The sequence below is a fragment of the Hemicordylus capensis genome, chromosome 3, assembly GCF_027244095.1.
Source record: "Hemicordylus capensis ecotype Gifberg chromosome 3, rHemCap1.1.pri, whole genome shotgun sequence".
In the NCBI taxonomy this organism is placed as follows: Eukaryota; Metazoa; Chordata; class Lepidosauria; order Squamata; family Cordylidae; genus Hemicordylus; species Hemicordylus capensis.
In genome coordinates, this window is record NC_069659.1 from 133,779,334 (window position 1) to 133,797,326 (window position 17,993).

The 17,993-nt window shown below is 41.9% G+C and overlaps 2 protein-coding genes across 5 annotated transcripts in view; one reads left to right on the top strand and one right to left on the bottom strand.

Moving 5' to 3' along the window:
* Nucleotides 1-5,049: 5,049 nt before the first annotated feature.
* Nucleotides 5,050-11,538, top strand: RPL31 (ribosomal protein L31). The gene is made up of 5 exons (XM_053309773.1): nucleotides 5,050-5,168; nucleotides 7,335-7,441; nucleotides 9,656-9,781; nucleotides 11,168-11,280; nucleotides 11,473-11,538. The coding sequence occupies exons 2-5, from the start codon at nucleotides 7,335-7,337 to the stop codon at nucleotides 11,502-11,504; spliced, it is 378 nt and encodes a 125-aa protein (XP_053165748.1). The 5' UTR covers nucleotides 5,050-5,168; the 3' UTR covers nucleotides 11,505-11,538.
* A 283-nt stretch (nucleotides 11,539-11,821) lies between these two features.
* TBC1D8 (TBC1 domain family member 8) overlaps nucleotides 11,822-17,993 on the bottom strand; it is a 104,760-nt gene continuing 98,588 nt past the window's right edge. For all 4 annotated transcript variants that reach the window (XM_053309769.1, XM_053309765.1, XM_053309768.1 and 1 more), the window contains 5 exons: nucleotides 16,770-17,013; nucleotides 15,488-15,553; nucleotides 13,427-13,516; nucleotides 13,193-13,293; nucleotides 11,822-12,730 (listed from right to left, as the gene is read on the bottom strand). In XM_053309769.1, coding sequence (XP_053165744.1) covers nucleotides 12,269-12,730; nucleotides 13,193-13,293; nucleotides 13,427-13,516; nucleotides 15,488-15,553; nucleotides 16,770-17,013 — 963 coding nt within the window. In that variant the 3' untranslated portion in view covers nucleotides 11,822-12,268. The remainder of the gene's footprint in view (nucleotides 12,731-13,192; nucleotides 13,294-13,426; nucleotides 13,517-15,487; nucleotides 15,554-16,769; nucleotides 17,014-17,993) is intronic.

A 17,993-nucleotide genomic window follows, 5' to 3' on the forward strand; every position in this document is an offset into this window, starting at 1 on the left:
TGGGCTTGCACAGCCCTACCCAAATAGGGCTGCTCATGTGGAGCACCAGGATCAGGACCAATCTCGGCACTGCCCCACTAGGTTCATACCCAGGCAGCAGGCTTATACTGAGGTAGAAGGGCGTATGCATACTCAGGCTACCTGCAGTCCGAGTGTTCACAGAGCTGGGCAGCTAGAGTGCCCAGCAGCAGGGAAATCTCCCAATGCACCACACTCCTTGCATGGTGCATTGTGGGATTCTGGAGGCTAAGCTGCATTTCCCCAGCCTCCAGATGGCCGTGCCACTCGCTGCAGCGTGGCTCGTGTGGGCGCATGAGCGGCACGGCTGAAGAGGATGGCCAGGTCATCTGTGGGAAGGGAGGTACGATCTTGCCTTCCCACTGCCTTCCCCAACTCCACACAATTAGGCCATGTGAACGATCTTAATATGTGTATGGTGCTGGTTGAATATAGGCAATGATTTACAGACAATTGTACCATATACAATTGTACAATTTGGGGAGTTCAACATCTGTATAATCTTCCCACATAGTGAGAATGATTTTAGCGCACCCCTTCTTTCAGTCCAAAGTCCTGAGAGGAATAAGGATGATGTGCTACAAACAGCAGTCTCCCCATGAAATTGTATGCACTTACCACAAAAAAGTTATCTATATTCAACTAGTCTCACTTGTATGTTCTGTTTAGGCAGTGGACCCTTCCATTTGGTCCTTACATTTTATTTCTAAATTAATGCTTATATTTTCTGCATGCTGTTGTCACAATATATACAATTCCTGTACAAAAGGGGTTCCTGCCAATGTTGATGATTATTTTTATTTATTTATTTATTTTTAATTCGATTTCTATACCGCCCTTCCAAAAATGGCTCAGGGCGGTTTACACAGAGAAATAATAAATAAATAAGATGGCTCCCTGTCCGCAAAGGGCTCACATTCTTAAAAAAACACAAGATAGACACCAGCAACAGTCACTGGAGGAACTGTGCTGGGGGTGGATAGGGCCAGTTACTCTCCCCCTGCTAAATAAAGAGAATCACCACGGTAAAAGGTGCCTCTTTGCCCAGTTAGCAGATTGTGCTGCTAATCCTCCTCCACACAACACATAATTAATTAACACATAATTGTGGAACTTGCTGCCACAAGATTTGGTGATGGCATGTAGCTTAGACAGCTTTTTAAAAGGATTGGATAAGTTCATTGAGGGACAGATCTAGAGTACTACTACGATGAATATTTATATTTCTATATAAATGAATATTTCAACACAAGTTCTCAAAGTGGTTTATATAGAAAATAAGAAATAAAAATGGCTTTCAGTCCCAAAAGCATTCACAATCTAAAAAGAAACAAAGTAAACACCAGCAACAACCAATGGAGGGATATTGTTCTGGCATTGGACAGGGCTAGTTGCTCTCCCCCTGCTAAATAGAAGAGAATCGCCACTTTAAAAGGTGCCTCTTTGCTCAGTTAGCACAAGTGTTAACTCAGCTAAGACACCTATTAGCTAAATAGTTAAACCAAACCAAATGTTGAGAGGGAGCAAGTTGGGAAGCGTATAATTTTTGGATTCCCGGCTATTTACTAGTTTTGTGTACTGAGTTCAGAAGGAGATAATTCTGAGTAAACATGCAAAGACTGGCTGTACCAGTGCTACTTTTCTAGAAACTCTTTTTGTTGTATTTTTGTTTGTTAGAGTTTTCATTTTCTTTTACAGATTTAACCAGTGAAGGGACATATGTATACAACCATTGCAAATATAGGTAGGTGATGGGTAGAGAGCAAGAGGAAGGGATTCATGATAAGAGAGGCTGAAGGAAGAATGAGGGAGAATTAGATCGATACCCAGTTTTAGGCAAGTCTACAGCAGGTATTTGACTTGTTTGCATCATATGTATTTATCAGTATAGGCTTCTAGTTGCTGAAATGTGTGCCAAGTTTTTGTCATCTTTGGTTGTTTACATGCTCTAAAAAGGACAGTGTTCTCAACTCATCCATCTGCTGATGTCTGGAGGTTGGGTCACAAGCTTCACAACCAACAATGTTCTGGACACCCATTTGCAATGGCCTTCGGCTAAGCCCCAAAGAGCCAATATGTAATTCAAAATGGTGTTGGTGTCAGAAAATGTCAGAGATGTCTCAAGGACCAAATTCAGCCTAATAAATTCCTCTAGCCAGATATATCACATGAAAGACAGCTCCATATCATGTGTGCCAGTGAGCCTGCGGATACACCACTGCACCAACTATTCGGGGAGGGGAGCAATTATACAAAGAAAAACTCAAGAGGGTCCAACACGTATAGAACCTTAGTTTTTGTTGGATTAACTGCAGTTTGAGACCCACCGCAGCAGTGTTCCCTCTAACAGATGCCCAGATGATGTTGACTACAACTCCCATAATCCCCAAGCAAGAGCCACTGCAGCTGGAGATTCTGGGAGCTGTAGTACATCTGGGAATTCCTGTTAGAGGGAACGCTGCACTGCAGAGGACCTACAGTAGCAGCTGCTGGGGCTGTTAACCACTGGAGATCACCCTAGCACCCCTGACGTGTGTATACCTTAGTTAGCCAAGTCTTGTAGCCATTTATACAGCGTGTTGCCCACGAAGTACACGAGATACCCTTTTAGTACATTAATTTCTTCTTTTCCATGGCCAGCAACCACCAGCAGCTACAATAGATCTGAGGCTGGTGAAGGGGGAGGTCTGGCAACACCATGAAGACTTGCACCACTTTTAATCTATCTACATAAGGAGGTGGTTAATGGGTCAGGTGAACAGCATGCTGCACTACCTTACTACAGCAGGAAGTAGTTCTGCATTATTGTTATTACTAATTTTATTTACTTATTTTAAAAAAACCCTGAGGGAAGAAACATGAAGCTCTTGTGGGAGGGCATTCCAGAGCTGAGGGGCCACAACTAGGAAGGCCCTGTCTCTTGTCCCCACAAACTGAATCTCAGTCAAGGTTGGGCCATAAGCAGGGCTCTAAAAGAACCAGTTAGAGGCAGAAGAGTTCTCTTCTAGAAAAGCTAGTCACAGAGTTACCAATTCTATTCCCAAAGACTTTTGTCCCCCAATATTTTTCACAATATCAAATCATTAAAATCTTCAAGATAGCTTTCAGTAGCAATCCAGAGATTGATGCTAGTTCCCAGGCGTTTTTCACACACTGCTTTTAGTTCGCATCTCCTCCAGAATGGTGTGCATTCACATATCAGCCAGATTTACCCTGAAGTCCCTGTGACCTATCAGGGAGCACTCCAGACACGATTTGGGTTTTTCATTGCACGTTAAGAGTGTAGCCTGATTTATATCCAGGATTTTTTTTTTAAATCCACGTTTTGTGTCTTTCTGGGGGGGCAACTTCAAACTCACAGTAAAGCCTTGCAGTAAACATGCAGTAAAGCCTGCTGTGTGAAAAATGCCCTGGAGACCCCAGGCCAATACTGGAGGGTTGGTGACCCTACCACAGGCAGCGCTGCAATACTGCACCTGTACCAGGGCAGTGTTCCATCTAACAAGATGCATTCCCAGATGTTGTTGACTACAACTCCCATAATCCACAAGCAAAAGCCATTGCAGCTCAGGATTCTGGGAATTGTAGTCAACAACATCTGGGAATCCCTATTAGAGGGAACACCGTACCAGGGGCCTTTTGGTTTCTCAGGTTGTGCTGTTGAGTCGGTGTCAACTCCTGGCGACCACAGAGCCATGTGGTTTTCTTGGTAGAATAAAAGAGTGATTTACCATTGCCTTCTCCCGCACAATATGAAATGGTGCCTTTCAGCACCTTCCTATATCGCTGCTGCCCGATATAGGAGCTTCTCATATTTCTATATCTATAGCGCTATACCTTCTATAGCTATATCTATAGCGATATACCTTCTATAGCGATATACATTCCTATATCGCTGCTGCCCGATATAGGAGCTTCCCATATTTCTATATCTATAGCGATATACCTTCTATAGCTATATCTATAGCGATATACCTTCTATAGCAATATACATTCCTATATCGCTGCTGCCCGATATAGGAGCTTCCCATATTTCGGGAATCACACCAGTGGGGAATCTAACCAACAGCCTCCTGCTCTCTAGGCAGGTTGTTTCCCCACTGAGCCTACCAGGTGAGAATTTGAGGGCCACTGCAAAACCCAGCAGAAGGGAATGCCTCCATCCCCTCTGGGTCAACCACAGGAGAGCTACAGAAAAATGCTACCAAGGTCACCGAGACAGAAACATATATTCCTGGGCTCCTGGATACAGTCAGTATCTTCATTTTACAATTAGAAGATTTGAAAGTGAACCACCGAGCACAACCACATCTACATTCAAGTTGGGAAGAGGGGTTGAGGAAAAGAGGAAGTGGCAATTCAACTAGATTCATGCTTAGCTTTTTCTGATATATGTGCTGCTGGCAATCCAAAGCAGTCACCAGCAGAAGGCAATCCATGGCGTGTGTGTTGCATACATTCCAATGCATCGTTTGAAGCATCATTTAACAACCCTGATTGTTGTGCAAAAGGTGTATTAGATGTTCTGTCCTAATACTGGATTTAACAAAGTCCATACTGCTGGGTTGTCATAAACTGCTTTCTCTCCCTCAGCCACAGCACACACACACACCACCACCCCCATTCAATATGGGGCTAATGACTAAACCAGGTTGGTGGGCTTGTTATAAACCACTCAGACTCGTGCCCACCTCAGCCTACAGCTACACTGCAAGAGTTGTCACAACTCATTCTTCCAGCCCGGCGGCCGCTATGTGGGGATGACGACGGAATACTTTCGCAGGGCGAAAGTCGTAAGGCACTTCAGCTTGCAAAGCACCGCGAAGATCATAGCGGTTGCCTGAATTTGCAAACACTAAAACAGAAACGCACACTTGTCATAATAGAGTCTGGGCTGGAAAGCGTCTGAACGTCTGTCTTTCCCTTTTTGTGGTCAAGAGGAGAAGAAAACGTTGCAGCGCAACGCCCAGAGCAAAATAAAAACGGCTTCCACTTCTGCATCTTTCTCGTTTCCCTTTTGAGACTCAGGCGGCAGCTAACCCGGAAGCGTGCCGGTGCTTCCTTTCGTCTCTATGGTCTGTCCCGGATGCTGTTGTTGATTCCCTCCCACAATCCTCCGCGCCTTCCTTTCTGGTCCGCTCCCGAGCAGGGTGAGTAGCTCCGTGGAGGGCCGTTGTTGTTATCCGGCTCCATCCGACTTTTTCGGCCCTACAAAGCCGAGTGTCTGGGTGCGCTGGGCTCCCCGGGATGGAGACGCTGGTGGGGGGCTGTGTCTTTCTGCGCCTGATGTGGAAGCCGGGCCAGAGGGGACCGAGATTCTCCTAATGCCCCCTCTCCGTGTCTAGGCCCGCTGGTGCTTAGAGACAGTGGCAGGGAGGTAGTAGGCAATCCGAAGGGGCTCTTCTGTCCACTACTGAGCAGAAGCATGTTACAAAGGAGAACGGTTCTGGAGGACAATCCCTTCAGTTTATGTTGCCAAGAACCCGAAAATGTGCTTAAAAACCTCAAAAGCTATGGTTCGAGACTGAAGTACATTGATCAAAAGGCATCACGATTCTCCTGAGCCTGACTTTAAACTGTTTTTAACAAACGTGTGTATGATAAGTTTGCATGTTGTAGGTATTGGGTGCATTTCTGAGTTGAAATTATTCTTATGTGGGGAGGAAGAAGATATTTTAGAGTGGTGGATTCTTGCCTTTCTACAGCCAGTGTGAAGGCTGTAGCTCTGCTTTCAGTGTGTGCTACAGGCTTCACACTATTTTTAAAACTGCATGTGAAGATTAGGTTTTTAATATTTATTGGATATCTAGTGTAGTATAGTGGCTAGAGTGTAGACTAGAACTGGGATGACCCCATTGGGTGACTGGTCAATTACCTTTCAGCCTAATCTACCTCACAGGATTGTTGTGAAGATAAATATAACTACAGCCACTCTGGGTGCCTTGGAGGATTTAAATAATTGTTTTCGGGAAATGAAGCAGCTTGGTGCTGATTTTAGGAGTTCTGGACTATTAACTGCTGAATGGACTGGTAGAGAAATAATCCACTGGCTGGTGTCCTAATGAAGCACTGGTGCAATGGGAGAAGCACTGGTCCTTCCAAACGGTTGATCTAACTCAGCTTCACAATTGGTTCATCAGTGGGAACAAATTTTGATGACCTCTGTTTCCCCAGGAAACCCTCTATGCCACCCAAAATATATAGCCTTGAAACTTGTGCAGCCCTTAGGGTCATATTTTCAGGTGATGCAAAGAGCTTCTGGGAAAGGGGAGGTTGTCAAAATTCACACACACACACACACACACACCCCTAGCATTAGTCTGGAACTCTTCAGGAGCACTGCTGCTTTGTTAGAATACCACCCACTGACATTATGAATTTGGAGCTTTAGGGAACATATGTGGTGATAGTGATAAAAAGTGGAGTCTTGCTTCCAGGAGTTCACTAGGTAGCCTAAGGTAAGCCACAATTTCTTAGGCCACCCCACTGAGTCCTACAGATGGATTGTTCACGTTAATGAAGTAATAAATGTGAAGTACTTTGACCACTTTAAAAGCACTGTGTGTACATGCTGTGTGGTGTTCAGAAGAAACTGGTTTAATTTCCTCAGTGTAGACGTTTGTGAGGAATGAAAGGATAGCTTAAGAACGTAAGAATAGCCCTGCTGGATAAGGCCCAAGGCCCATTTAGTCCAGCATCCTGTTTCACACAGTGGCCCACCAGATGCCTCTGGGAGCCTACTGGTAGGAGTTGAGGGCATGCCCTCTCTCCTGTTACTCTCCTGCAACTGGTACTCAGAGGCATCCTCCCTCTGAGGCATCCTCCCTCTGAGCCTGGAGGTGGCCTATAGTCCTCCGACTAGTAGCCATTGATAGACCTCTCCTTCATGAAGTTATCCAAACCCTTCTTAAAGCCATCCAGGTTGTTGGCTGTCACCACATCTTGTGGCAGAGAATTCCACAAGTTGATTTTGCGTTGTGTGAAAAAGTACTTCCATTTGTTGGTCCTAAATTTTCTGGCAACTAATTTCATGGGATGACCCCTGAAATGTGAGAGGGAGAAAAATTTCTCTCTCCACGCCATGCATGGTTTAGACCTCTATCATGTCTCCCCACAGTCGTCTTTTTTCTAAACTAAAAAGCCCCAGGTGTTGAAGCCTTGCCTCATGAGGAAGGTGCTCTAGGCCCCTGATCACCTTGGTTGCCCTCTTCTGCACCTTTTCCAGTTCTAAAACAAACTTGAGACTCGTTTTAAGAATCTGCCATGTTTGTGCAGTGTGAAGCAATATCTTGACCTTCTCTGAACATTGCATGCAGATGGCCCCCGCAAAGAAAGGTGGCGAGAAGAAGAAAGGTCGGTCTGCCATCAATGAGGTGGTCACTCGGGAATATACTATCAACATTCACAAACGGATCCATGGCGTGTGAGTGGCTTTTCTTATGATTTATTCACTCTCTTTTCTGTAAACAATTGAAGAAATGGGCAAGTGCCAGAGGTATATTCAGAAGAGGTGCTTCAATCACTTTTTGAGTATCCATCACATCATCCGACATTATGAATGTTGTTGTTGTTGTGTTACTCATTATGCCTAATGTTTTCGAGTGGGGAGGAAGTTGCACCCCGGCACATTGGCCCACATACTGTGCAGTAGTGCCAGCAGGCTGCAGAGTAGCTCAGGAGCTGTGAGCACACCCCTCTCCTGGAGTGGCAGCTCGCTGCGCAGTATGGCAGCCATTGTGTTGCGGTGTTGGCAGAAGCAAAAGGGAATTGGGGATCAGTAATCTTAAAGGCTTTGAAATTTCACTCCTGTCAGATTTTCGTTTAGAGAACCACAATTTTAAAATACTGTTATCTTGAGTTAAAAACGGGTTTTATGAACCATGTTTATAGCACGACCAGCAAAAGCCACTAGAGGGACTCTGCACTGGGGTGAATAGAGACAGTTTGCCTCTTTGCTGTGTGGTTAGCAAGGCAACAAACCTCCCTTAATGACTTAATATGCCCTCCACTTTTATGCATAAATACTGTTGGTTTGCAGAAATACTATGCAAGGCCTTGTTTGTCTGATTTTTGTTCGTCTTTGGGTAATTAGGGTGTGCTTTTTGCCCAGTGTGTGTTGGATAGACCATAAGTAACTGCTGTGTCAAATTGCACATCAAAAGTACATTGTGAGACTGATATTGTGTCCATGTATGGGATATATTGCTTAGGCCACTTTTCAGTGAACAGCTCACTGGTTAGTTTGCATACAGAGTAGCCTTTTTAAAAATTGCTGGCCCTTAAGATTGAAAAGGGTGGGGAATTGCCGCTAGCGTACCGTTGATGTACAATGGAGTATGTTTGCCATTTTTCCTGTTTATGATGGGGAGTATTCAAAGTTTATGCTCTGTCACAAAGCTGATCAAGATCAACAATAGTTTTGTTCTCATCACATTTGATTTTGGAAATGATGATGGATTTTACTTAAAGAAATTTATAAATATCTGCTTAAGTGGCACAGTGGGAAAATGCTTGACTAACAAGCAGAAGGCTGCCGGTTCAAATCCCCGCTGGTACACCTATATCGGGCAGCAGCAATATAAGAAGATGCTGAAAGGCATCATCTCATACTGCGTAGGAGATGGCAATGGTAAATCACTCCTGTATTCTACCAAAAGACAACCACAGGGCTCTGTGGGTGCCAAAAGTCGAAATCAACTTGACAGCACACTTACCTTTAGGGTGGCTGAATCTTCCTTTGCTTTCCTATCTGTGCATGAGCTGGTTGACCTATTTATATTTAGGGAAACGAGAATGTTAATAGAGATGTGAGTTATGAACTAGCCTTCTAGTTTGTTTGGGGAAATGAAAATTTTCGTGCAGAAATGGGTTTTGACAATAATGTAGTCAGATCTGTGGTGTTTCCAGCTTTGATTCCCCACCCCCCAACAGTTTTGAAGAAAGATTGGGGAGGAGAGCAGTGAATCTCAAATTGGATATTTGGAAGGCATATGAACAGCTTGTCATATTGATTAGAAATATCCAACTTCTGGTGGTTGCGGCAGAGAGAGAGAGAGAGTTCTTTATAAGGTATTTTAAAGCAGTGGTCCTCAGATTTTGTATCCTCAGAGAATTGTTTCCAGATAGACTACTGTATCTTGCAGGACATTCTGGAAGATATGGAATCCAGAATCAGTTCCCACAGAGTGTTCTGCAGACCCAGCAAGCTAGGCTTAGTTAGTATTGTCTCTAAAGTTAGTCTCACCGAAATGAATGAGATTTAAGTTCGCCATGACTAACTTTCCTTACTGGTTCTAATGGTGCTTAGTTAGGACTGACTTTTTCTGGACACACCTCATGGAGCCTATTTTGAACTGAGAGTACACCTAGAATATAGCAAACATTCCCGTCACTGCAAGTGCAGGGAAATGGGCATAGATGTGTCTATGATTACAGCACTGCTTACTGAGACGTTTTCAGTGAATGTTAAGGAACTCTTAAGGTTCCCTTTAATACAGTTTGAAAGCCGCTGTTATGTAAATAGTTCCTACTGAGCAGCTAACTTAAATCCTGAAACTTCTTTGCAAATATGGATTTCTGTGGTTTGATGCCACCAATCGCTTAGATTGCAGTTACAAAGTATTTTCTGTATTCTCAGGGGTTTCAAGAAGCGGGCTCCCCGTGCCCTCAAGGAAATCCGTAAGTTTGCCATGAAGGAAATGGGGACTCCTGATGTACGCATTGACACCCGCTTGAACAAGGCTGTTTGGGCAAAAGGAATAAGGTATATTTGAGGTGATTTGGGCTTTGCTCAGTGCAAAGAAAACTATCTAACTCTAACACTTGCTGGCTGCACTTGCAGATCTAATTAGAATTCAGTGTAAAGACAGCTGTGTTTCAAAATGGGCCATCACACAGGTAAGCAGGTAGGTAGGAGAGGAGAGCTGGTTGGGAGAGGAGAGCTGGTCTTGTGGTAGCAAGCATGACTTGTCCCCATAGCTAAGCAGGGTCTGCCCTGGTTGCATATCAATGGGAGACTTGATGTGTGAGCACAGCATCCCTCAGGGGATGAAGCCGCTCCGGGAAGAGCAGAAGGTTTCAAGTTCCCTCCCTGGTTTCTCCAAGATAGGGCTGAGAGAGATTCCTGCCTGCAACCTTGGAGAAGCTAATGCCAGTCTGTGAAGACAATACTGAGCTAGATAGACCAATGGTCTGACTCAGTATATGGCAGCTTCCTATGTTCCTATGAGTGTGTTTGAGGTTGAAATTGAAAGATTTATCCTTCTTGCCAGTTGTGTCACAGTAGCCCCTGAAAAGTAGACATGGTAATGCTTGATTAGCTGCACCTCGATAGTATTCCTGCTTTGATGATAGCAATCCTGACACACATTCATAAAAGTGGTTGGAGTCATGTTGCTACCTAAGAACTTCATTCTCAAGTTACATTTTAGGAACACCACTGTAAGCATTATTTAGGTCTGGGATCTAGCCATTGTGCACTCATTTTCCAGAAAGATTCCTTCACATAAGAGCAATCATCTAAATTAATTGTGCAACCAGTTTGACTCAATTAAGCTCATTCTGGGCTTCAAACTGGATATAGTGTGGAGTAGCATTAGTCATTTGACTGGTCAGATAGTAATGAATTAAAGCATTAGTTTAGTTGAACTCTTAATGGAGATTTCTAGTTAGACTTATGAAACATGGAATTCAGTTTGGAACCATAATTGCTGTTATAGTATTTTGTGAAAATAAAATGTGAGTGACTCAAGATTGAACTGTACTTGTTGCTCTTGGACATGAAGATCAGCCCATTTACAAAGGTTAATATACATAAACACACAGTAAATATGACAAATTATGTTTAGCTGTTACAGTTAGTGGCTTACATGATGTGCAGTGTTGCATCTAACACTCTGCCCCAAAGCTGCTGTGGTGAGCAACTGGGCAAGCAGAACTACTCCAGTTTTTCCCTTTGCACCAATTGGGGAAGCCTGTGGCAGGCACTGTCAGGGCAGAGCGTTACAGAGGTGTAATGCACATTCCATAAGCCATAGTGCTGAGTTGGAAGCAAGAAGCACTCTGCCTTTTGGGTAGCTTACACTCTTCCTTCTTTAAGGCTGATGCACACTTCTGAAATATGCCTCTAATTGCACAATTGTACTTGTAGGAATGTTCCTTATCGCATCCGTGTGCGTTTATCAAGAAAACGCAATGAAGATGAAGACTCGCCCAATAAACTGTACACACTGGTTACTTATGTGCCAGTTACTACTTTCAAAAGTAAGTTTTCCTGTAATCAAGAGGATTCTAAATTTGCTGCTCTATTCAGCATATATATGTGTGTTAATGTTTACTACAATAAAATAGCTTCTAAGTTCTGCAGGGAGGTTTGTGAATTCTAAAACAAATGCCTGTTGAGTTTTGAATACAGTATTTCTGTAACTTACACAGGTTTTTTGTTGTGTTTTGCAGGTCTACAGACTGTCAATGTGGATGAAAACTAAACTTTCATTACAATAAAGGCTATAAAGGTGACAATTGGTGCAAGCCTCTTCATGGTGTGAGGATTTGGGTTGCTATGTTAAAATGGTTGAGAGCTTAATATTTTTTACTAGCTGGAAGCAAAGCTAGTAGAGATATTTTCACACATCCTGATCTTCCTTCAGTGCTTCAGGAAGCACTAGGCTGCCTTTAAAAGCAATAGTTGATGTATGAATGTCTTCCCAAGAAAAGTGGGTGGGGGAAAGTGATTATAGGACACCAACCAGCTCAAAAAGTTTGTTTTGGAAGTGTTATCTGCAAAACAATAGGTTGCTGTGGATTTAATACAAAAGCCTTTTACTGAAAAGTGCCCACATTCTCAAACATGAAAAGCACAGTCCATGTACACTGAACATTTAAGCAAGACATACAAAGTCAAATATATTAGGTTCCAATTACCAGCATTGAAACAAGTCTTCAGTATGAGTGCAAAAAAGGCAATTATACACAAAACTTGCATTCAGTAGCCATAGATAAAACTGTCAAACCAAGAGTTAACAGGTTTTACAAAAATGAAACAGCTGAACACATATGCAGAATCTTCAAGTGAAGATGAAATTTCTTTTAAATTACATTCAAGAAGAAAACAGTGCCAAAATCACCCATTAAATGTGTTTTAGCTGTAAAGCTCTCTGACTGAAGTTTTCAGACCAATGAATAATCAAAGACCAAAAGCCTTAACTACTGCAAAATGTGCTTTGGTGTAAGCAAATTCTGTCTTGTACATTTATGAATGTACACTTAGATTTTCAGAGTCGCCTCGTATTTGGTGACTTGCACCATTTGTTTTGAAGTTGTACTGAGTCATCTTTGCATTCTCCAGTTTTGGTTTCAGTTCTAAGGATTTTTCAAAGAAGTTGACTAGGGCCTGTTCAGTTAATAGTGAAGCTAAGATCTGTTCAAAGGAAACAATCCAATTCCCTTCAGTTATCGGTAAGGATTGTGCACTCTTTGGAGACTTCGCTGTGTCAGTAAAAACGGCATCCTGATCTGATGTAGATGCTGCAGGCTGCAAGTCTTCAGCAAATTCATCTGAGCCTGTGGTGCTGCTGCTGCTGCTTCTCTGACCCACTTCTCCAATCTGAAGCAACAGAGTAGTCACTGTGGCAATGGCTTGATACAATTCGTTCTCCTCTGGGTCTTCGTGGAACATGCTGTACAAGGTCTTGCAGAACTGGATGAATTCTCGCTGGAAAGCAAGGGAGGGGGTATTCAGTGCATTTTTTTTTAGTTACGCCTTTCAGTCTGTTAATGAGGATTGACAAGACCAACATCTGAGCACCATGAAAAGACGACACTATGCCTGCTATTTCTCAGTACCAGAAAGGAATATCTATGAAATTGTACCCTAATTCAAGGTACTGCCAGTAAAGAAAACTAGTACTTAAACACACCATTTCTGAAATCCTGCTCTCAGGTATATGTACTGACTATATAAGCAACAGCAAGAGACTTTCCAGGAGCTGTTTCTTAAACATTTAGACTTTTATTCCATCCTTGGTATATAAAAATAAACTTTTATTCCATCCTTGATGGAACCAAGTGTAGAACTAGAAGCTGTATTTGGGGTAGGCTTTCAGGTTTACTGATGGAGCCTTAAAAGGGATGTTCAAGTTCAGAGTACTATGTCTGACATAACTTCACGTATTACCTGGCTCATTTTTGGTAGTTCTTTTTCAGTCTTAGCATCTTTCTCTTTGGTTAAGTCCATAAGCATCTGCTTCAGTTGCTTCTGATAATCTATAGTGTCACCTAGACAGTGGGATATAAAAATGTTTTGATCTATAGGAACACATTCATGATTATAACAGGTAGGATGAAGGGAAATCTTTAGTGGGGGGGAAGCTACCAATTTGAACTAGTATTTGAAAACCAGATCACCCACCTTTTGATTTTGCAATGACTAGTGGCCTTGAAGTTGACAATAAAGGTGTCTTAAGTGGCGATTGGCTGTCTTTATCATTTTCTGTGAGCGCTATTAAAAACAAGCATCCATTATCATAACAGTCCATTACACAATATACAAATATGACGAATATATACCGCTTTTCAAAAACCATTCCCAGAGCGCTATTTTATACACACACACACACACACACACACGGCTCCCATTTTATATTAGACTTAGACTAAGATTGAAACAGCTGTTGGTCCTTGCATACGTCGGGGATCCATACTAAGGTTTTTTGTTTTGTTTTGGTTTTCAGCATTCAACAGGATATCTTGGGAAAATTTGAAATACTTTTTGTATTCATATTTAAGCTTACTTTACTTTTTTAAAGGCAGTGTAGTTAGCACATAAGATTTTCCTTTTTCAAAATAAAACAGTTTTACTTTTTAAATGTCATTAAGTATACTAAATAATTACAAATATATGTAGTATTGCAGATCAACCGGCAATCTGCTGTAACCTGAGGTTTCGAGATAAGTCTGATATTTTGTCAGCTGAAAATTGGGGGGGGGTAGTAACATTATAAATGTAGTGAATAAAAGAACATCTGAAATTTAAGTCTCCCTCAGTCAACGTTAGCAAGACTAGAAACAAATTCATCTTCTAACAATATTATATTGCTCTATCATGAACAATATTACTACAAAACAAACAATGGTAATGAGACAGTCATTCTTTAAGAAATAGTTTGAAGCATTGTATTGCCTCCAGTGGTATGTGCATTTTGTCTGTCTTTCTTCTGTTTCAAATCAGTTTTGAAGGTCTTATAAACAAACAATACAAACATCTAAAACATACCAGGGCAAAAGTGGGGTAAGAGGGTTTGAAATCTGTCTCCAGTTATCTGAAAACCCTGTATGTCAGCCTAAAAATAATCACAGTGCAGCAGTACCTCATTACCCATGGATCTAGCACCTGCAGTTCCACATAACCGTGGTCAAGGAACTGAAACCCAACCTTGGCAAACGTGCCGGAGGGGGGGAATTTAAGGGGTTAAATCCGTGTATCCAGGGGTCGGGGTGGCCAGAAATTACCTCTGAGGTCATTTCTGGCTGCTATTTTGAGTGTGGGAGCCATTTTGTGGCTCTTTCCATTTAAAAAAACATTCTGAAAATCTGCAGAATAACGGCAAAAATCTGACTTCTGAGGGGCATTGCTGGAGGCCTGTGGAGCGCAGTATGGCACTTTACTTTGTGTCTTCTGCACATTTCCCGCCCTTATGCCATTTCCCGGAAATTTTTAGGGTCTCCAGGAACCTGACCCCCTCAATCACATTGACTTCAATGACCTCGCTAATTGCGAAGAATGGAACGTCCGCCAATTCTGAGGTTCATCTGTATTAACTAGCAGTAAATGTGAATATTTAGTTAAAATGAGCTGGGTTAAGAGAATATATCTGAGATGAAGCAGGACCAAGCCAAGACAACAGTGGCTAACATCCACAGTAAAGAATGACTGCAGGGAGATATTGGGCTCGCATACAAAACTGTTGCACTACTGCACGAATGTCTGCAGTTGTGCAAAGAGGCATTTGCTTTAATGGAAACTTGTGTAGAAAAATGCTCTTGCGCAAATAATGTCTCTTAGCACAACTAAGATAAGTTCTTGTGTTACGGCAAATTTACTTGTGCTGCAAGCACTCTATTGCTCTGAATGTCAGTCATTGTCTCCACCATTCTCCAAATCAAAGAACAAAGCAGGTAACAATTCACAAAGCAAAGGGGCCTGTGTGTTCTTCTAGTAAAGAGCGTGCCCTCTGATGGTGGAAATGCATCTGAGATTTGAGAGTTACACATAAGGGGGTGGGTTTCCAGACCTTCACATCTCTATTTATACAAAAAGAAAAGATGGCAGGAAATCAAAATAAATTAAGTCATTCTACATACATTTCCTATTAAACATACAATTTGCCAAATATCTAAGAAGGAAAATCATGCATTCGTAAGCAAGCTGTAGAAAGTGAGGGGGAAAGAAATCAATATCTAAAATTCTTACCGGGTGGGATGTGCAGCTTGTATAACAATTTTATCTTTTCATTCATTTCTCCATTGTACATAATATCTGTATAAGGAAGAAAGTGTACCAAAGGCTTGACCTTCTGACTTTAAGCACTGGAGAACAAACTCTTCTTAAATAAGAAACAGCAGCAAATGAAGATATCTTCCTATAATCCTACGGTGATGGTCAGGAAATTCAACAGTATTCTACTACTTTTGTGTTCAGAAGTTTCTTTACTGGAAAAGGGTGGGGTTGGGTGGGGGGCAAGCAAGCACCAACTGTCCTAAGACTATAGCCCTATTCAGACATTACACTGTACATGCATTCAGGTGTCTCTACACACATACATATTTTTGTGTGAGTGACTATACTAGTAGATGCATTCATTTTAAAACTCAGTATGGGTACGTACAGTCTCAAATGCAGGGTACAGACAGGAAGTGTACTGCTGTATGAGTTGAACAATGTATGAATAAAAACAGGTGTACCTGTAACTGAAGATCTGGAAGTGATTCGTTGTATTCATAAGTTGCCATAGGAACCAGTGTTTTTCAAGCCTGTCAATGGACCTTCCATAGTTTATATTCATAATAATCATACGGAAACCCTGGTGATTGTCCATGTGTGCTATCACCCCATCCGGTTTCAGGTAATAACCCTTGCACCACTGAAAACTCCCTTAGAGATTTCCAGGCATGCAAGATATTACCTTGGGTCATATGCATAGACAGCAGAGCAATGCCTGTGTGCACTATTATGAATGCAACGGATCACGATCCAGATCTGTGTGTGTACACAGACTGTGCACATGTTGATTATAAGATATGGATAGGATTAGTATCTATCAAGGCAGTTTGAAAGGCCTGTTACCTCGCAAGACTTTGAATAGTTCACTAATCTTCAAAGGCTACTAGATAGAAAGGCCTTCTGCTCCAAACAAGCCATATCTTGCAGATTTTAAAGAACAAACCTAGCCACTTGAAACAGAAGTTATTTGATAATATGGCTCAGTTAATGGCTTCATGAGCAAGAAGAGATGCAGGTAAGAGAAATTATGTGCAAGCCTTGTGAAAAAAGCTTAATGCCTATGTTACAAGCTATTAATATCCGATAGGACAATAGCATAATATCCTGTGTTAGATGAACAATGTAATGGTGTCACAAAAGCGTTTTGTGAAATGCAAGGATTCTAAACACCAAATTACTAGGAAAGCACCATACAACATGATATTCTGCTACACTGCATGTTACCCAACGCCAAATGCATCTTTAGAGTTACCTAAGCAGCCAGCAAACCCCTTGAATTCAATAAGATGGTCCATATTTTCATCTAGAAGCCGAAATGTCCTCTCTGCTAGAACCTCAGTATGTTTACCACATGTCCAAGGTGAGACAAGTTTATAAAGGTTAGTGAATTGTTGGGAATCAATTCTGTACTGCTCGGCATAGGGTCTGCTTGGGTCATGGCGCTGAATTACAACTGCTCTATTCCATTCCCAGTAGCAACTCATTAGATGTTCTTTCTAAAAAGGCAAAACAACGAAAACACTGAAGAAGAAAAATTGACATGGATAGATTTTTGAATTATTAGGAACACTATGATGACAAATATTTATAGACTGCTTTTAAATACTGAAAATGTAAGAGTTCCCCATGCATTAAAGATTACTACATTTTTCTTAGCATCTCCTTTTCCTTTGTCAACAAATAATAATGCCAATATTATTTACTACTGGTACTGTTTAGTTCACAGTGGACACAGAAACTTGCACATGTGTCCTATTTAAATCAATGAAGATTAGGTGTAACCAACTTGCATGGGACTGTGCCGATCGTGGTTATTCTTGCCGATTGTGATGTCCTGTAACTAAGGGTTCAGAAGGACAAACTCAAGACCACCACAAGGCATCTCCAAAGTTTGGAGCCAATTCACAATGGGTTTGACCTGGCACCAGCACTCCCTGCCATGCTTTTCCCTCTTCCAAATTTACCATAGCATTAGGAATCCATACAATAATCTCAGACCTAAGGTTTGGGTGTTTCCATTATCATGAGGAAGTGTAAGAAATGTAGTTCCTGATCAATGTTGCTGTTAAGGGAAGGAAATTACATTTCCCACGCTTCCCACTAGCAACATTCATGTCAGCATATTGTCACCGCTCTTTGAAAAAGGGAATGAGGGTCCTCCCCAGTCCTATTGGAATAGAACCTAAAGTAACGAATCCGAGTTAGACCCATTTCCAGTTCTATGTGGAAGAGCCCACTCTTCATTAGTTGGTATATTAAATAATGACAGATGCAAAGATAGCATTGTACCATCCATGTGCCTTTTTCTTTTTTAATTGTCATCGTCTGTGCTAAGCACAATACAGATATGGGGTCTCTGTATATTTTTAGTCTGAAGTAAGTCCTACTGAGTTTATTTGGAGCTGCAGAGAAAAGTGCAGGTGTATGAATCCTACATTTCCACAATGCGGAAGATGGAGATGCACAATGAGTACCC